The sequence below is a fragment of the Seriola aureovittata genome, chromosome 3 (assembly GCF_021018895.1).
Source record: "Seriola aureovittata isolate HTS-2021-v1 ecotype China chromosome 3, ASM2101889v1, whole genome shotgun sequence".
Lineage (NCBI taxonomy): Eukaryota > Metazoa > Chordata > Actinopteri > Carangiformes > Carangidae > Seriola > Seriola aureovittata.
In genome coordinates this window covers 21,813,900-21,834,818 of record NC_079366.1, presented here as the reverse complement: position 1 = coordinate 21,834,818, position 20,919 = coordinate 21,813,900, and the positions used below count along the sequence as shown (strand labels likewise).

The window sequence follows — 20,919 nt, the reverse complement described above, 5'->3', positions numbered from 1 at the left end:
ATCTCCCAAGTTGTAATAAACTGGCAGTTTCCTTTAAACAGGTTTTTTTTTTTGCAATTTTTGTTAATTCATATATTTAAACAATTAAGCCTCTACATTTATCCTTTTTTAATATTTGTCCTTGTGATTTAAACATTGTTTTCTAAGCTGTGCCAGAGCGATTACAGTAAACTTGGAGTGTACACGGGGAATCTAGAGGCTTTCACATATGTGCTGAAATCAGGACGCCAGTATACAGCTGACTGTTACTAGTGTTTGATATGTTTCAGTCTAATTTTCACATTGATTGTTTTTAATATATTTGGATTAAATACAGTAAATTGAATTAAACTGAATTGAAAAAAAGTTTTGTGCCGGTTCATAAGCATGTGTAAAAATCTGCAGTTTTGCAGTTGACTGCATCCTCAAACAAACTTTAAAGTCACCTTTCAGCTTTTTCCCTCATTTACTGTTGCTTCTCTGTTACTTGCTTGGCAAATGTGAGTATACAGTATGAATAGTTTTACAAGGCCAAGAGAGAAATAACAGTGAGGGGTGGTGGTGGTGGTGTGTGTGTGTGTGTGTGGGTGTGTGTGTGTGTGTGTGTGTGTGTGTGTTGGGGGGGGGGGGGTTTGAAGAAAGAGAAAACAGGTTGTCAGTGTGGTTGAACAGCAAAATAGCGTTTTCTCCCTCGGGCTCAGCCTCCACAGATGTTTCATTCAGGCCCCATGGCAGGGCCACTCTAAAAAGTGCTCCAGTCCCGACACAATTCAGCCCCTTTGTGCGCTGAAGGAGAGAAGCTCAGCCCACTGTTTACTGCTCGTCCACCCCCATTCCTCCTTGTCTAACCCCCCTCCTCATGTTAGCAGGCGGAACAATTGGGGAGGGCCTTGCCCAGAGCTGGGGCGGTGTGGCAGGTCAACAGAATGGGCTGTGAATCCTGTGCCTCTGAATCCTCTGGGTGGGTGGTCCAGCTCTCTCCCCTCTCTGTGTCTCTCTCACACACATACACATAGAAACACACTCCTCTCCTCTCCTCTCCTCTCCTCTCCTCTCCTCTCCTCTCTTCTCCTCTCTTCTCCTCTCCTCTCCTCTACTCTACTCTCCTCTCCTCTCCTCTCCTCTCAGTGCTCATTAGCTCATCCACTGGGCCAGGCATAGTGCTGGTGCTTGGGTTCTGTGATGTGGTGATAGGTGGCCCAGAGAGGAAGCCAGACGGGGGTCTTTCTTCAGGATTAGCGGACTCCCAGTTCCTGCGAGCAGGTCCCGCGCAGACCCGGTCAGGCCACTCGGCAGAGGGGCCTGAGGTGGCCCACGTGGAGCCTGCCAGTGACTGGGTGGCAGTTAACACTAATCCTGCTGCTGATTACCACTGGCATGAGGAAATAAACAGTAATAAATGAACCTACAAGGCTCAGCACACATGCACCCTTACAACAACTCCACCCACACAATTCATGCTGATACACTTGTACAGTTATACATACATACATACACATCCAAAAAGTAGTAGCATTACAGATTTGTAATATGGTTTTCAGGGGTTCAACTGATGACTTTCCATTATTGATTCATCTGTCAGTTATTTTCATGATTGATTATCTAATCGTTTGGTCTGTAGAATGAAAAAATAGTGACAAATATTTCTCATGATTCCAAGGAGGTGTATTCAAATGTGTGTGAATAATAATTTGTTCAACCAGTGGTCCAAAACCCAAAGATATTTATATAATACAAAGAAAGGTAAGTTAAATCATCATGTTTGAGAAGCTGCAACCTGTGAAAATGTGGTATTTTTTTGAATTATTCATCAGTTATCAAAATAGTTGCCATCAATTTTCTGTTGATTGAGTTATCAACTGATCTGTTGAGTCATCCATCGTCATATTTTTCTTAGCCACCACAGCACAAAATATATAACAATGTCTGCTTTTGTTTCTCCAGTGTTGTAACTGATCTTGATCATTAAACTTATACATGATTGTTTAATTTTGTGAAGCTTTTGTGCCTCTTTTCTTTCACAGTGTATCATACAAGAAATACCTTCAGTTTGTCATACCTTCAGCAAGAAAAGAAGGCAACTGCCTTATGCCTGTCTGGCATATTTCCCCATAGTTACAGCGACATCTAGTGAGTAGAAACTGGTACTGACAGCAATGGAAAAATTGTACCAAGTAACCTATTTGGTAACACTATCCGTTTCTTGGTAATCAAACTTTTACATACAGTTTTGCTAAGAGGAAACTAATTCAAAGACTTAAACAGCCAAATCAATCCCTTGAACACTAAGAGGTAAATATGAGATAAAATATTTGCTCTCTCAAAGTTGATACAAATAATCTGTATTGTTCACTAAACTTTAGATCAACAGTGAACCATTAGAGATTATAGGCTATTTCAGCAAATAAACATCTGCAACCTCATATTGCTCTGACGCAATGTACCATCAGCATATTTCATCTCACACCATTTAAGCAATGTTGTACATCCTGTTGTGGTCAGAGGCATTGATCCTCTTTTTTGGTGCTTTAAGATGTAAGCAACGCTGTGCGGCATTGAGGAAGAAACAGTGTATGAAAGCATCACTTGGGGGCATAAGTCTTTGATCAAAGATTTATTTGGACTTTGCAGATTTTTTCACCTTACTGCAGCCGTCAAGCAAACTTACAATGCCATTGATTGGTTCTTCTGTCTTTATCCTGGGTAAGGCTCCTTATGTGTTTATCTTGCTTATCACTGTATTAATCATTAATTTTATAACTAACAAAGTGTTAAGTGCTGCTGTCAATATCTTTCTGAAAGCCTTGATCCTCAAATGTTCTTTCTGGGCTCAGGTAATTTATTGTAGATGGTAATAATGTATTAGAACAAAGAAAAAAGTATTTAAAGATAATTATTGATGAGTAAAAACATACAAGCAAGTCAGACTGCTATATGCTGTACTCAGAACACTGTATGAGTAAAACGTCAGGGCCACACCTTGAAATACAGTACTTGCATGACTGGTTCCCTTTAAGGTTTTCAGTTAAAAAAATACTACTGTGAGGGTCGGCAAATAAAAAAAAAACAAGCCCATATTTCGTCTATGCCAGCAGCTTATTGTGACGCATAGTTACCGTTTATTGTTGACATGGTTTACAGAGTGACAAAGTCCATGTTAGTAGGAGGTCGGGGTGGATGGATGGGTCCACAAAACATAGGACTTCAACATCGGGACCGGGTTACCCGTTTACCATTTGAAACAAATAGTCGTCATTGTTTCTTTTAACCATGACCACTCCCCAGCCTTAACTGTGTGTTTATCAATGTAACCATGACAACAAAGGTTACCTAACCTTATGAAAACACATATTTTAATCCAAACCACGATATTTTCCCAAACCTAAATCCTAAACCTAACCAAACTATTACTTTTCCATAAGCTTAACCATGTGTTTACTACTGTAACCATGACAACATGAGGTCCAGTATGCCATGCCTCCATAGGGGTGCTTTGTCAAGAGATGCTCCTATGGTGGGGACAAATGACCTATTTGTCCAGGTTGGAGGATTTACTGGTTTGTTGGACCTTAACTCGATGATAACAGAAAAAGAAGGACCCAAATGTTTCATGTTTAAACTTTGGTCTTTTTTTTTTTCCTGCAGGTTTGGTTGTGGCTTCGGCCATAGCAAATGAAGAATCAACAAGCAGATGGCCGTCCACAGTTTCAACTGAATTTAACACCCATACCTTCAGCACTGATGACAGTAACCGCAACAATGTACCTTCCATCAGCACCACCAACCCAAACACCGACAGCAGTATCTCCAGGTCAACCAGCGACATGTACATCAACGGCACCAGCAGCACCATCATGCCCTCAACAACAAAGCAGAGAGGTGAGAGCTATTATCTGAGCTTTTTATAGCCTAATGTGTGTATCCAGAAATGTTGTATTACCCGAAACCAATTCCGTCAGAGATTTTGGACCTGAGAGCCAATCCATCCATCATTGTGTTTTCTTTCTTTTATGGCTGTGCCTGTCTGTTTTCTTGTGTTTCTCTGATTCAGGTGGTGGCAGAGCCTCCCAAAGGCCCACAACACTCTCGACCACACCTAAACCCATCGTTCCTAAAAGAACATCTGCCACCACTACCAAAGCGTCCAAAAGTGAGTTGAGATTGCTGATGAATTAACTATATTCCACAATTTGGTGTTCCCTGATTAGCTTGAGGATTTGACGCTTGCATTGCCTCTGAAAATGTTCACCAAACTCACCGATTTCCTCAGCTCTACAGAGAATTTTAGTATCTTACAGTTGTTTTAGTTTTACAGCATGCAGCTTTACTGTTTAAATTCATTCTCAAATCCGTCATCACCCTCCCGCCTCATTAGGCAGCTGCTTTTAGAGAAAAGGCTCTAATAAACCCACTGTACACTACCTGCCGAGTATTAAGGGCTGACTGAAAGGTTGGTGACTAGCTTTAGAACATAGTGGAGCATTTAACAGCTAAAATCCAGATGTGTCCCTCAGGAGTTGGTAGAGACCAAAGTGAATAATGATCTTAGATACATGAACCAGTTGAATATGTAAGTAAGGATGGACTAAAGCAAAAGCTTTCCCAATGATCTTCTGATAATAGAAGGTAACATTTAATTGTTGGCACTGTTTCAAGTAAACCCTTTGTCTTTTAATATACTTTTTTGTATTTCTAGCAACAGCGAATCCCAAGGCACAAAACACAAATGACAATGTTGGTGAGTTAAATTTAAAATCTAAAATGATATCAAATCACTATGTATTTTTTAGGGTTGTATCTATACACATAGCATACACAATAGATTTATCTGCATCCACATTGCATCGCTAAGCGTAGAAATGTCTTCCTCTTTATAAACATGAACTGTTGCTCCTTTAGGTATTATCATCCTGGTCGTGATCATCATTGTAAGTGTTGGATTTGGACTCGCTTGCTTCCTCGCACGGAAGAGAGCAAGAGTAAGTAAAGTTTATTAGCTCTTCATTTCCACTTCCAAACAGGAACAGTTATAGTTGGTAGTATGGTTAAGAGCACAGTGAGCAGATGGTTGGCTTAGCTTAGCCGGAAGACTGGAAGCAGGGTGAAACTGTCCAAAAAAGTGCATACTAACACCTCTGAAGCTCACTGTTCAACACATTACATCTAGTTAATTCAATCCATACAAAAAACCACTTACATGCGCTACACAACTTAAATTACTCTGTAAAACCAGGACTTTGTTATCATTACATTTCACTTTTTGTATGGATTAAAGAAACAAGATCTAATTGGTTAATTATTGAGCTTTAGAGGTTGCTGGAAGGCAGATTTTCTTATCTTTGGAGCTAAGCTAAGTTAACTGGCTGCAGGCTCTTGCTTCATTGCTCACACATGAGAGTGGTATCGAGCTTCCCATTTACAAAAATATCGAACCATTTCTTAAATGTTGTGGCACTGATGTTTGTGTTTCTGTGTGTGTTCTGAATCGCCTCAGCGCTACTCTGTTGAATTCACCTCCAGACCAGATGAAGCCAACATCCCTCTCAGCACTGTGGAGCCTGTGGACCCTGCTGATGCCGTTGCTCAAAATGGTCAGTCAAAGTATATGAAGAACAATATCTATGAGAATAGATTAAAAAAACAGTTCTTCCAAATTTGAAAGGGGTTGTGTTGCTCTGTTGTTGCACAAAAATGAATCCTGATCCTTGTACATTTTTCAGGTCTGCAAACTTTTGAAAGTCTAGAAACTACCACAAAAGAGTCACAAGAATCAGCAGCACCACCAGAAGTGCAAGAGGAGCAGAAAAGTGAGAGCTAGTCTGTGACTGATAAGTATTTTGTTTGTTGCTTGTTATCAATGGAGTTCAGAGAAACAAAGGAGACCATTTGTTTTAGCTGTGAGTTTAAATGTGGTATGTGCGCTACTTTCTTTCCTCTTTTGTAAGATCAGTTAAACTTAGCAGAAGGAAGTATGGTTCGTGACAGCACTCCGCACTATATTTACTAACGCTAACATCAAGTGAGGTAGTTTGAACGTCCAGATGCCTGTAGGGAAAGCAAACTGAATATTTAAACCTGAGCAGAAAATGGGGAGGATTGATTTAACAGATTTAACAGCCCAATAAAACAATGTTAGATTTTTAGTGCACATTATACAACTTTGTAAAATATGATACCACAGTGTGTCTATCACCACAGTTGGTTTCATAGAAAGGGACATTTGACGTTACGCAAGAACACCTGACTCACATGGAGCATAAAAAAGAGCTTGTGCAAAGATAAGATCAGTTAAGGACTCACTGAAAATTTTGAAATGTTTGTGACGGAAAGTGTGCGCACAACTAAACAACAGTTCCTTAGTTGGAAGGGAGAAAAAAAAAAAGATATGTGTCCTGCAGTACTAAAGACCACCACTTGATGGAAATGGAAGCCAAGTTAATAAATTACAAGCCAATGCAGTTTGCCATGACTACAGCTGATATCCAATATCTCCTGTCATTTTGACATGTAGTGTTATTCTGTATAATTCAAATTCTGATACAAGCATACCAAATCCATAGGCAGCAAGTCATTAATTAAATAATTGTGAATTCAAGAGGAATTCTTCTTCTGTGAGTTGTATATTTTATGTTACATTTTTAACCAAAAATTTGGTCCCCCAGTGTACAATTCGCTCAAGCCAAAAGAAAAAGAAATTGCTTATTCTTGTCCTGATTGTGTTCCTGTTTTACTCAGAGGTCTCCCCATGTTGAAAGGTAAAAGGTTCAGTCATGTCTGGGCCTGTCTCTCTGCCTTGGGCCGCATTTTGTTTAAAACGGACAGTGCTGATGGCTGCTTTGAAAAGCAGCTCAATTGGTTCACTTCCACTCGTGGGAAGGAAATAATGAAACTTTGTCAGCAATCAGAGCAGGTGGGGAGCCAGTTTTTGTAATTGTTGCTTGGTTCAAGTTGAATGCAAAAAGATTGATCTGATGATGATTGCTTGTCCAGTGCACTCAGGCTCACTTGTTTCAATCACTAAAGGGAACTCTGCAGAAACCAGCCAGACGCTTGGCAAATTATGGTTTCCACAATTACAAAACCTCTGGCTTCGCCAAGGCTTGTTGTTACAGCACCTACGTCCATATGCAAGATAAGACAGAAAATAACCACAATTTTGCTTAACACAAAGCCACACCCTTGACCTCATGGAAACACTCATACAGTCTAACCCCATCCTTAAGGGCACCTCGGAAACAGGTTGGGTTTGGGTTATTGTGACAGTAGCTCTAACAGAAAATGTCATTTTTCATCACAGAGAGTAGGAAGAAGAGAGAGGAAGAAACTACTTGAATGGGAGTATGAGATAAGCATGAAAAAAAAGTGTTACCAGAAAACACACATCATCCTGCAAACGTATGACTAAAGTAACTTAAGCAACATGTATGAGGTAACTGGAAAATTTGACTTAGACTGAAAGTTTGTAAGGTGACATTTGCAAGCTGTACATAAGTACACCATGGCCGCTTTGTTATTTCTCATACCCAAGGGTACTGAAGTGTCAAAAGAGGCAAAAAATAATCAACTATTAATCAAGTTTCATAAGGATTTTTATTATTTTCATTTATTTTTTTTATTATCACTTCCTGTGGGTTGAGTGCTTATGTACAATACTTCTTCTTTATCTTCCTTTACTTAATAGGGAAATGTGTTATTGCGATTTAAAGCTTTTTCTACAGAACTGGCCAAGGATGCATAATTGTGTTATAACTATAGAGACAGCCCACATAAAGACGCCAAGAAAACGGTCACACTGACACACTGAAGGATGTAGCAGTTATCTATAAAGATGCACACAGAGGTACTGAAACCAGCAAAAATATTGGAGGGGCCCACCATCCCACACATCCCTGAGTAATGGTCTAATCAGCTGAAATAAGTGACATCACCTGTGCAGGTGGACCTGGGGTACTGAGCTAGAGTTATTGGTGATTATCTTAGATTAGCAATAAGACATGGTTGTATCTTATTTGTCTAAGGTCAAGGTGTGCTTGAGACACGATAAATGTTCACGCAACAGCGCACATTTGAACACAAGAGACGTCTTAGATAAGTTCTCCAGTCGTCAGTCTCATGCATGTGAAGGAAATTAAGGAAAAGGAATTTAAGCGTTTAGGTTTGTGTTTCATTCGCACTATATATGTGTTAACGCAAAGGAGATTATTCTTATTCTTCAAATCTATTTTCGTCATTTCACGTGTTGACGTCACTACTGTTGGGCTCTGTACTGCTAAAGCGCAAGTAACATACACTCAAGTGGCTTTGAGATGCTGTTCAACCATCCGACAGTATTTCGCTTGAAGCTTAGGCCTTAATGATGCTTTAAACTCACAAACTAACAAGACAGAGTCTACAGTCATGCTAGCTGTGGAAGTCTGTGTAAGGCTGTACTTAGGCACAGCAGCGCTTTGAGCTAAATGCTAAAGTCAGCATGCTAACAGCTAGCATCTCTCTCTTAGTTTAGCATGTTAGCATGTTAACATTTATTAATTAGCATTAAACACAAACTACAGCTCAGGTTGATTTGGGATATTATAAGCAAATAAACAGACATTTTGACCTGATGGTGGTGGTAGATATCGGCTAAAATTGGGATCACCCTTCTTCGATATCTGTTCCAAATATCTTGACTCTCCATCTGATAGTTCTTGAGGTATTTTAGACAGAGTTACATGGTGTTTCTGTATGAACAACAGTTTATCCATATACCGAGTAGTCTTTATGCTAAGCTAACTTCCTCCTGGCTCTAGCTCAGTGCTTAACGCACAGACGTGAGAGTATTTATGTAACCCCTGGAAGAAAATCAACTTATTTACCAAAATGTTTATCTTATTTAAATATTGCATTTTAACCAATATATTTTAACATAATACCAATTAGCCTGCAGAGCACATTTCCTGTGTCAGTATGTCAAATGAGAATGCTAAGCTGACAGTCAGGTCAACAGTCCACCTGTAATAAAGAGTCTAGTCATCCACAGTAAACCAGACAGACATGATGATTCTCTTAAGGTTGGAATGACGCCTGAGGAGCCATCTTAGTCAAGGCAGAATTATGTGTAGCACGATGGTCACCTTCCTCTCCCCTTCATCTCCGCTTTCCCTCCACCTAACCCTGGGTCAGATAATGATGGGGCCACCCTACTTTCCCACAGCCTCCAACAGCTGCATGGCTGTAGCTCATTAGGAACTGGTCAGTAATCAGCCGCCTCATTACCAACATGGTGGCCTCCCCAAATGCCTTTGCCCAGGAGAAACCCCCCCCACCCCACCCCGACTGTCAGAGAGGGCAAAACCACTTCAGGCTATGAGTGGAAATACTGTTATTATGTGGCAGCTAAACACAGAGATAGAAGAATAGAAGTTTAAAATGTCTCAATAACATTACACAATTAATCTATTGCAACAGTTTAACTTCCTATTAAAATAGCAAGACATGATGAATGTTGGGTCTTTCCAATGTATTTCAATATGACTCAGGCTGTGTGTTGTTTGTAGTCATCCATATGTTTTCATTTACATTTGTTATGCTAACTAGATGCAAAATAAAAAAACAGCATTAATGCTTTTGAGAACCACTGAAAAAGCTTTATGGTTTGCTTTTTGTCCTTCACAGCTGAGGCTGATAAATCTGTCGTTGATCCCACCGCCGCTGAGTCTGCAGCTCCAGCTCCTTCTCCAGACGTCTCTGGCTCTGAGGACAAACCCAAAGAGGACGTTGTTGAGCAGAGTCCTCCTGCTCCAGTGCAGCCAAGCATGGAGGAGAAAACTGATGATGAAGGCGCCGTCTCCAACAAGACCTCAGTGGAATCGCTGAAGGAGACAAATGACAACAACAGCAACAATGCTAACTTCATTCAGATTACAGGTTGGTATTTAAAATATGTGTCCCCTGCAAATAGTCATTGTAATTCCCTCTACTATCTGAAATGTAAACACTTCTATAAATCCCATCTCTTACAGTGGAGTAGGACCTAGGAAGGGATGTGATCACTTAACATGAGGAGCAGTTACAATGATGAACTCTTTCAATAGATTCCTACATATGTGCTGTAGTAGTTGTTAAGATAGACTTGAAATAATCAGAACACATCCCACTTGTAATAGTAGTCTTATACATTATCCGTGTAAGTAAGAAGAGAAAAAGTGGAGAGTTAATTCCGCTGATTTTTTTTTTACTAACTGCATCAAGTATAAGTGTCAAAGTCCTGTCACATTTAAAAATAGATTTTTAAGTATTTACTGTTATCCTCCTACATTTGACCAACAAACTAATTGTTTTTGAGTTTAACATCATAATGCACTTCTTTGTCTTTTCAACAGATCTGGAGTCGAGCAAGATCTTCTGGGACATTGCCCTCGACAGTCCAGTGTGAAATTATTGCCTCGCTGCTCCTGTCCTGTTACTCAAAAACTTGGTAAGGACACAGCGGACGAATGCTCTGCTGCAGCTGCCACACTGCTCAGCCAGTTCAGATGTTAGTAAAGGGAAAACCCCCACCCCAGAGTTCAGGTCAACAGATCGCATACGACCACTGGGAGTCCTGTGTTACAGCTTCTCGTCCTAAATTATTAAAAATAGATAGTTAGGAGTCATATCCATTAAATCTAAAATTATAAAATGTGCTCGTCCCCAGAATTGTAAATCACACTGATAGCTTGGTGTCCAGTGGTTTATAAATACACATTATGGAAGCTGCATCCAAAGCTGAGCCTCACTGCAAGAGATAGTATCACAACATATAGTATATCATTATTTCAAACTGTTTGCTTTTACCTTTACCTTTGCTTTCCTTTTTGATTATTTTTAATAGATTTGTATGTGTTAAGTAGCTGTAGGTCTGCAGACAAAACTTTTAACTTTTAACTCTAAATCCACATACTTGTTTTTTCCGGAGCTATCAACTTCATTTCACAGTCTCTGTCATCATTATCATGTGAACAAGGATCCACACTTAGGCAATAACATGTGATGACAACTGAGCAAAGTCAATGCACTGACAGGGGAAAACGCCAGTAGCCAGTACAGGTATTTCTAGGGTCATAAAGAACGTGCATGCTCATTTATAGGCCTATATGCTCTAAATAATTATGAAAAAGTAGTTGCTCTTTTGCTTTAATTTATCAAAACCACTTATTTTCTATCAAAATCACCCTATTTATGCTAACTATAAACCATGCTTGGCTTCACTCCTGCTCCATCTTCCGCTCACAGATGAGATTCTTGTCACACGGGAAGTAACATTGGCCCTCTCAGTCTAATCATCACGTGCTTCTGGACGTAAGGCCCACATCTGCACCTGCACTCCCCCTCTCTTCCTATCTGCTCAGAAACACTCAGGGCCGAAGCCTGAGGCCCGAGGAATTCACACAGCTCTTAACAGCTGATGATAAGCTCACATCTTAGAAGCTAACTGCTCAGAAGCTCTGTGTTAGCAGTCACGGATCATCTGCGCTCCCACAAAAACACCAGCTTCAGAAATTCCAAGCATCTCCATTTCAGCAAAGGTGGTCAGTTCTAGTACGTACTGCAGCACGAAATACCTGTTCACATAGTGAGAGGAAAACTTCAACCATAAATGGAGAGAATAAAGAGAACTGTGGAATCTACCATATGTGATATGTGAAAAACACAGGTTTTGCTAGAAACATTAATGACGACTCTGTCCCAATAAGTCATTTTTCACATCAAGAATATGTGTGACGGACCAGTGTGTGAGATTTAGTGTAATCTTGCGGTGAGGTTACAGATTGAAACAAATTAAATACCCCTCCCCCACTCCTCACTTTTCAAGCTTGGAGGAGAATCTACGGTGGCCTTCAGGTGACGCAAAAATGCGTTTGGTTTGTCCGTTCTGGGCTACTGTAGAAACATGGGCATGCAACATGGCAAGCTCTGTGGAAAAGGGCCCACTCCCTATGTAGATATGTTTAACACATCTTTTTTAGATCAGAATTAGAATCAGGTTTATGGTGTAACATGTACTGAAACTGAAAGAAAATCAGAAGTTGTCCACTTGCCTTAAGTTGGTCCAGGAGTGATATTGAATCAAATAAAAAATCAAAACACAATCCAAGGTTATGGAACGCAGTAATTTTTTTTATCTTACTCTCGGTTATTTGTGATTTATAATAATAATACCCACACATGTAACAGCATGTAATTTATCTTTGAGCCCCCAACTGAATAATGCCAGTGTCACTGGAACCACCTGAAATACAAAAAGTTACATTAAAAACTCACTCATTTAGATTAAATGTAAAGAGATTTTTGGATCAATAGTGATTTTTAAACCTCATATAAAAGATAACAGCTGACAGCTGGATCTTTTCAGACTGTGAGAAACTGTTCTGTGGCGTATGAGCCGGCCCTCTAAAATAACACAATGAACACGTGTTGTAAAACAGTGAATAACACAATTTGGGGAAAACAGGAGAGAAAAGAAAAAGTGAAGTCTTTACTTGTTCCCACCTGGGTTGGGAAATGATGAGCAAGCTGGAAACTGAAGTTGAAAGGCTGTTTGCCATTCTGTGCCGGTGGATAATGGATATGAACTGACAGGTCATAAACTAAACCAGCATAATTAGACCTGGGACTTCACAGTGTTATTTTCCAGTCAGAGCTGGGCTTTCATGTTTGATGGCTAATGTTGGTGTAAATTGTCTGTACCGCCTGGGATGAATATTTCACAGAGAGGAGGAGGCAAGTGAAAGAGAGTGACAGACTGAGATTTAACTGTGTGAGACAAGGCTAGTAGTCAGCTAGAAGCAACTTGTTTTTATTCGCAGAGGCTCTTATTTGAAGGAGCTGCTGCTGCTGGTTCAGAGACAGTTCACAAAGACGAGGAGGGTCAAGGATCTGAGCCTGAAGAGGGTAGTTAATCTCTCATGAGCCTTTGTGCTTAACTTCAGGGGAATAAAAGGTATGAAAAAGCATATATATTAATTTTACTTTAAAGCCTTTTGCCTCTTTCTCCCTCTTTACCCTTACAGCAGAGGTAATTTTCTTTGGCTATATTGCAGGTGTAAACATTGCAGGTGATTTATGGTGGGCAGAATGACAATAGCGTATGTGGTGAACGCAGGATCTTTATCTCAGTAATAACAGTGAGCGGACGCTTCCTGCTCGTGAGTTTTGATGTGGTTCAGATTGGCAGTTAGACCATTACACCTGGGCAGCTTTAAAGGAGGGAGGGACTGTCGGAAAGCCCAGACTGACACTCCCCTCACACTCAAGAAGAAAACAGCTGGTGGAGGCTGGTTCTGCCCCTTCCTCCCTACACGTCCTACCACAAACTTTATTTTGGTAAGAAAAAATTAAAAACTAAAACTTGCAGTTGCAAAGTGGTGAAGATAGCAATTAGACTTGCATTATTACAGGGCTTAAAGGGCTGCCCCTGCTGCACATGCAGTTTTTAAGGCGGACGATGGTGTGTCACCACTTCTTTCCCGTGACTCAACAATAAGTCAGTGTCATTCGGCATTAGGTAGAAGGATTGGTCACAGACTAAGTGTTTTCCTAAGAAATACTCTTGTGTAAATATAGTTAGTAATGATTCAGAGCCTCACTTTTTTAAAGCAAATAAGAATGTTCAATAATTGGATAATCACTAGCTTCATATAGCTAGAAAGAAATGTTACCACTGAGAGGTTTGATTCATTCTTGGCAGTGTTTTGGGAATTATCCTCAAATACACCGTCATCCTGGCAAACACACACCAGCAGGCATTTATAAAAATGTGGGCATTTGGTTTGATTTATCAGCGTTAACCTACACAGCTTTGTAATATGATGGACTGGACTAGACTGGATCACTAGTGTCAGTGCCGATCATTCAAATCATTTTCCAAGCATTTTATGAAGGGCTTTATTCTAAAGACCGTATATTTTTCTTTGGAATATCTCAAACAAGGAACAAAATTTTTTTAATAATAATATATAGCTGAAGTTCAAACTTTAAAATAAATATTTTAACATTTTAGGAAACATGCTTATTCACTTTCTTGCCAAGAGATATGTAAGAAGATCAATAGCGCTCTCATATCAGTACAAGTACAGTCTAATTGATGAGTGAAAAATATTTACTAGTCACTCCAGGAATACAATTGTCCCTTCTTGGACAAAATATAAGGATAATAAATCTGTCAGTGGTGTTTTGAGGATGCCATCCCCTTTAACGCCCTGTCAACATATTAGGAATTGTGCACCAAACAAAATGGAGCAAAGGGACAAGCTGATTGTTTCCCAAACTATTCAGGTGAGTTTGTTTTGAAACTGAGCCCTTTATGAGGTCGTGGTTTGCTTTTGTTGAAAGAAGTGAGACACTGACAAATGAGGTCAACTGAAACCAATGCAGAACCTTTCCGGGTGCTGTCATTACACATGTACAGCAGATCGATACCTTCCTTCGTGTCTCACATGTTAGTTTCCTGTGTTATGCCTCTTTATCAAAACCATGGGGTTTGTCCTTTTCCCTCTTTGGCTCCTTGACCTGAAGAAGTTCTGGGGTTGTCCTTTCCAAAGGTCATATGTCAGACAATCCTAATTAAAGGGTTCACAGTGACTGCAGGAGAATAATGTGGCCTCAATGTCAGAGTCAACTGGCTCACATTCTTGGCCTGTCATTGAGCAAGTCTCTGCAGAATAGGATGTATGTCGGCTGCTGTGATGTGAAAACCAAACCGGGATACATTTCAACAAGACCACTGCACATGACAGAACCTGAACTAAATTACAAACAATATTTGTGAGAAAAATAGATGGAGACATGAAAAACTGTTCACTGGCTGGTCTTAGTGTCACCCTATAGCAGGGCCTCATTTCTCCTTCACAGCTCCAATTCAAACAGCCAACAGGAAACACACAACTAATGATTTAAAGTGATGGGAAAAAGCATGTTCAGAAGCAAGGGTAACACTTTCTGATAAGGCATCTTTTATAAAGGTTTTTATCAGTTGTAACTAATAGCTTTGTTAATGCTGAATAAATAATTTAATTCAAGCTTTACTCAGTTACTTCAGTTATGAGACATTAATTAATCTTAATAAGTTGTTAAGCCACAACTTGGTCAAAAGTTGTTCTAATTAATTGTTTATACTGCTCCATAAATCATTAGTAGCTTATTAATTTACAATTAATAAAGCCAATTTATTAAATTTATAAATACATTTATAAATGAATGGATGAGTTATTAGGAATTAGTACTAATAACTACTCAAGATAAAAGAAAGTTGTCTCTTAAAATACTTCTCACCTCTATTTTCCCTGATGCCCCAACATACGTCTTTTTATTTTAAGAGATGTGCATGTATGCGAGGCCTTGACCTTCACTATTTACACCTTAGACATTTTACAACTTCAGTCCATACTTTGGCAGGTGGCCTGCAAAACATTTATAGGGCTTAGTTTAGCAGTGTGTGTTTCACTTTTACACCAAGCTGCACGTCTCTCAACAAAGGAAAAGAGGAGGGGGAGGAACATGGTGAAAACAATTTGCAGAGAACACAGAAATAGAGTCAGCACTCCAGTCGTATAATGTGGACTCACAGTGGGTTAGTTGTGAACAATCACACTTTTGACATTTTGTGATCTATTGACCGAGTTGCCTCTACTCTGCCTAGTTACTAATGATCACTAATGCTTTGTTCTTTTTTTGTTGCACCTTCTGTAAAGAGGAAACAGCTGTCCAGTTTATGTTGAGGTAATGACAACTGACTGCAGTTTAGAAATCTGTCATGATCACTGAGGAGCAGGGGTTTTGTTTGCGTTGCTGGTTCCCCGGGGACAGGATTAGGTAAATGTTTATATATTGTTGCAGAGAATGAAGAAATCACTGATCTCCTGTTGTGACCTCACCCAAAAATGTATGTGTGAGCTCCGTAACAAAACAGCAACATATAGCTTCATTTGTAAAATAAATCAGGTTGTAAGCTTAGACGTGTATTAACAATCTCTGAGGAAGGATTGAAATTCTAGACTTCATAAATCACCCAAAAGACTAAGAGTCTACAGCCACGCTAGCAACTGTGTAAGGCTGTTCTTAGCTGCAATGATAAATGTTGGCATGCTCATACTGGCAGTGTTAATATACTGATGTTTAGAGGGTAAAGTTTACCAGCTTACCTAGCTTAGTTTAGTGCGTTAACAGGCTAACTTTCGCTAACTGCTATCAAACACAAACGACGGCTGAGGTTGTGGCCAGATGATGGCGCTGGATGAAAAGTCTAAAGATCATGAAAGTTATTACAATTCATCCTGGGGACGTGAATGTTTGAACCAAATTGCAATCCCTCCAGAAGTTGTTGAGACATTGTAGTCTAAACAAAACATGGAAAAGTCAGGAGAATACATCGTCTGGGAATCATGAATGTCAGTACCAAATGTTATGGCAATCTATCCCATAGTTGTCATTATATTTAAGTCTGGTGCAAAATAGTGGACCAAATGATCCCCAGAGCCAGCCTTGTCCTCTCCCATTGTCCTCTCCAGGCTGGTTTAGACATTCCTGGCCTGGCTTTGTGCAGTTGGCAGGGCTGCTGTGATTGGGAGGCCTACTGACAGACAGGCGTTGATTCACCTGCTGGTATTGCCTCTGGCATCGCCTCCACATTCCTCAGGCAGTGTCAAACTGTCAGAGTCGCACCGAGGCTTTATTACATCTCTGCCTCTCATCATTCACGCACAGTTTAAAGTGAACTCGGGTGGAATCTTAGATGATGTTGAATGAAAGTTTCTAAAAATGTTAAAGCTTTAGTTTCCTTTCATGTGCTGCGAGTTGATGCGTGGACATGTTGAAATATGAATGTGGAAGCAACCAAGAATTGTTGTGAAATCTCAGTATCAAGCCCGATGTGTATGCTCCACAATATGTTACACCACCGGTAATAATGAATAGAAGGTAGAGGATGGCAATGTAAGTGAACAACCCGATGTCAATACTCTCTAACCTTAAAGCTTGGTCACTTTATCAGTATGTCCTCTCTAAATAGGTGGTGATAGATACTTGAAGCTTAGAAGCTAACTGCAGCTGGTGGGCTAACTGATAACACACTAGCCAGCTTTGAACTAGTATCAGTCAGTCACCAGCTATTTACCCGACTTTTGTTCTCAGGATTGTACATCATTTAACACAAAAAGAGTTTCTTACATATTTTCCTTAATATTTTTGTTATTCACGGCTGAGCCATAAATCAGCATACTGTTTAACTGTGAAAAACATCCCTTTACATTCTAGTGCAGGAAACTTAACCTTGGAGTAATCAATCCATCAGGTCTGATGCACTTTATCGCTCCAGTTGTTACAACTTCTGTTTTTGTGCACACCCCTTGTCATGTCAGTAGCCCCAATAAAGACATTCATCACTTCACAAAATACATACAAGATCAATTCAGTGACGTGTGATGTAATTAAGTTGTGTTTAGCTGTGCGGTAATGTCGGTAATGTAATCATCAGTGTTACCAGTGAAGATTTCAATTTCTTATCGATGTTTTTAGTCTCCACAAAGGGCTATTACAGACTTCATACTTGCTTCAGATGCAAATTAAGTAGAAAACAGAAGAAAAAGAGCTTACTTGACCTCAAAAACAGCTTTCACAAACTCACTTTATTTTACCTGAATCACATTTGTGGGTTTTCCTTTTGTGTGTGACTGCGAAGGATGAACATCCTTGCAAGGGATTCAGTTGAGAATTCTCCTCCACACTCCTAAATCCCCCCAGGAATGCCCAGTCTTTCAGCAGTCAGGTTTCACTATAGCTGGTCTCCACAGATCCCTATCTGCCCCTGTGGCTCAGCTCAGCAAAGCAGTAAGATCAATGTGAAGCCTCACCTGCAACCTGAGCCCCAGTAGTCACATGACTGGTCTAAAACCAAACTCCTTTATATTGGATGCAGTTCAGATTAACTCAGGTCAAATTTGAGATTTGTGGGGGTTTTGAGAAAAAAACACATCTTTGACAGATACGATTTGAGTTTGAATGACTGTCAGTAAGTGAGTAAACCCGGTTGAAAGCATCAGCCACTGTCTTCTAGTAGTTGTTGTAAAGACACCATTAACAGAACTAGATAACTACATCTTTATTTAGACAAATATTTGGAAACATCCAAAGATGAACCCTCCCAGTTCTGTCGTCACATCACCCTTGGGCAATACAGTGGTTTTTTGCAGCTGCTTAATGGTTAAGCGTAAATCACATCAATAGATGTGGAGTGGGATTATGTCAGCTATCCTTTCCCTCAAACAGATGTTTCTCCATAGAGGTCAAAGGTCATGGTAAAGGCCACATAAACTTGGCCAAAGCAAAAGCTACAAGTTGAAAAAAGCAGGTGATTGCAGGACACATGACTGTGGAACAAAATACATTGTCTTATTTCATCTGTTCCTTTTTTCTTTCTCTCTCTCAGATTGAAGAAAACACGCCCGAAGGACACTTCTCTTCAAACTGTGTGAGATATTAATTGGATGTTGCCTTCCTGTTGGAAACTAATGTGTTGTAACACAGCAGCTTTTTCCAAATTAAATGTCAGCTGAGCTCGGCTTTTTACTCATTTTATTGATAACAGAATTTGTGTGTATTGAAAAGTGTGATCAAGAGTGTTCAAGTGAAGATTTGCTGGATTTATAGACTAAAGGTAAATTTTTTTGGTTCAATTTTGCAATAAGGTAGACCTATAAAAGTTTTTTAAATTATTGTATTGATGGTGAATATATAATGTAAATAAATGTGTTGTTATTTTGCAATATAACTGTAAATACAAGCATTGGCAGTCTATATTCACGTCCTCAAGATATACTCAAATGCGGGCTTGCAACCTGGTAAGCTACGACAACTCTTTACACACTCTTTGCACTCATGACAAAATGTGTCATAAGGTTTTTTTTCCCACATGAAAGTATTTTCAGTATGCATTTGTAAAGTATAATAAGAATTAATATATAAATAAGCGAGACATTATATGATTGTCAGATTTAAATCAATGTTCATGTATAAATTTATGATGCGATATTATTTTTGTAGATGCCGCATTTTGCTTCTCCGTGCTCTTCCCATTCAGTAGTATTAAAGTTTCCATTATGCTGAAAAATTGCTGTGATGTGCATGTAATTTCTAACTTTGTCCCAAATGTTTTGGCATTATCTTCCATTAGAGGGCAGTTACTTTTTTTTTTAAAGTTTGTATGGTCACTTTGATCAATCTTGGAAACACAACTAAGTAAATTCCTAAAATTTAACCAGCAGCTTGTTATATGACCCTAAACAGCCTTTGGTAGATGTAAGACTTGATATTTCTCCTCTCTTGTCTTGCTGACATGAGTGAGAGTTAAGAATACTTTATATGTCCAACAGAAAGAAGACGGACAGAAGGAAAGTGACAGGGCACCATTTCCCTTTTTTGCTTCTTTTCTCTGAGAAAATAATTAATAGGTCAATTACCATTTGTTAGGTACATCATACTGTATCTCTGCTGGTCCCTCACTGACTGCTACAAACTGTTCTTCAGAAAGCCCCTGGCTTGTTCTACTGTATGTGCAAACATGAGGTCCAGGTGCAAACACATATAGTTCAAAGTGACAGTGTTAAAAGACAGGAATCCCCCAACATTGTGCTGCACACATTCCTGGGTCAGTAGCCGCATTTCTCTTTTTGGAACCAGTGTTGTCTAGGAGGAAATGTATAGTTACATCATTATTGGTGTTAATTAAACCTTAAACAGGGACTTGGATGGAGTAAGAATTATGTTTTTATGATACTATATATCAAATATGTCACCGTGAGTAAGATAGAATATACATTTTTCTATTTAATAGACAATTAAGTTCAATTTACTACTGTGCAGGGTTTGAGCTAATAACTAAAGGAAACGCATATATATATATATGGCTTTAGAGTCCTGTTTAATTTCCTTAGGCATATAATATTTTTATTATTTCCATCTACAGTGATGTGTTGCCCAGTGTTTGGGTCTGATCCAGCTGCTATATCCAGCCTGTTTCCATGGGCTTCTGCTCTCCTTTAAAGAGAAGTGATAGCACCAGCCTATATCAATCTGCCCACAGGATGCTTTAATCCACCATTAAGCAGATGAAATTGTGCACTGAGCCTGTGGTGCAGCAGTGACGGCAGGAGCGGTTCTAAAATTTGTGCGCGTACCCCCTCAAACCTGACCACAGTCATGGACACCCTGCACCAAACCACCCAGTACAGCAGAACACAAACCTCTTCCTCCTCGGAACTGGATCCAAATGTCTCAGGTCTCAGTATCCTCTATTTATACGCTGTGTATATTTACAACAGACCGAATGATTAGGATGCTAGCGAGTAGCGCTAGAGCAAAGAGAATGTAGGGGCAATCTTCTTCAGCTATTCTGAGGAGACAACGAGTTTATTAGGGGTCAACCAACTCTCTCAAAGAATCTGTCAAAGCTACTTTCCTGAGTGACTCCACACACTCTGCGGGTGATCTTTTAAAATGTGTCTTTATAACCTTTATTTAATCAGGCAATCTCAGTGGGTTTGAGTAAAGCAGGAAAATACAGTACAGCAAAAACAACCAATAAACATTGTTCAGTCACACATAACACACATAAACAATATGTTCTTGGTTAATAGTTGGAAATCACCTAGTGGGATTAGATTTTCAATATTGTTTTGCAATTATATAATGCAAGTAAGTGGAAATTATTAACTCTATTTTGAAAAACATAAAGTTATTACGTGGCTGAAACGCTTGATGCAGGGAGTCGTATTTTGTGTTTACTAGATAAGAGAGATAGAGAAGTGATTTATTTTTGAGTGTGTTCATTTGACTTATTTTTTAATGTATTCTGCAGATATTATATTCTCCTCAGTGCACTGGAATTTCTGTATTCACTGAATGAAATGTATGTAAGAGCAGTAAAGC

The 20,919-nt window shown here is 39.5% G+C and overlaps 1 protein-coding gene across 2 annotated transcripts; it reads left to right on the top strand.

Moving 5' to 3' along the window:
• The first annotated feature begins 2,509 nt into the window (after window positions 1–2,509).
• On the top strand, window positions 2,510–19,084 carry si:dkey-27h10.2 (uncharacterized). Of its 2 annotated transcripts, none has more exons than XM_056372102.1 (10): window positions 2,510–2,682; window positions 3,625–3,858; window positions 4,031–4,129; window positions 4,676–4,717; window positions 4,879–4,958; window positions 5,474–5,570; window positions 5,700–5,786; window positions 9,634–9,885; window positions 10,341–10,435; window positions 18,422–19,084. In XM_056372102.1, exons 1-9 carry the CDS (start codon window positions 2,649–2,651, stop codon window positions 10,391–10,393), a joined length of 978 nt encoding a protein of 325 aa, XP_056228077.1. In that variant the 5' UTR covers window positions 2,510–2,648; the 3' UTR covers window positions 10,394–10,435; window positions 18,422–19,084. The 2 variants fall into 2 exon arrangements, with proteins under 2 accessions (XP_056228077.1, XP_056228078.1); XM_056372103.1 differs by lacking the exon at window positions 2,510–2,682 and adding an exon at window positions 3,447–3,520.
• The last annotated feature ends 1,835 nt before the right edge of the window (window positions 19,085–20,919 follow it).

Bases quoted from the DNA above. Each gene is read 5' to 3' on its own strand.
- si:dkey-27h10.2 (XM_056372102.1), top strand. From the start codon at position 2,649: ATGCCATTGATTGGTTCTTCTGTCTTTATCCTGG. The intron at 5,571-5,699 runs GTCAGTCAAAGT...TACATTTTTCAG, and splicing joins TGATGCCGTTGCTCAAAATG to GTCTGCAAACTTTTGAAAGT. The intron at 5,787-9,633 runs GTGAGAGCTAGT...TGTCCTTCACAG, and splicing joins AGTGCAAGAGGAGCAGAAAA to CTGAGGCTGATAAATCTGTC.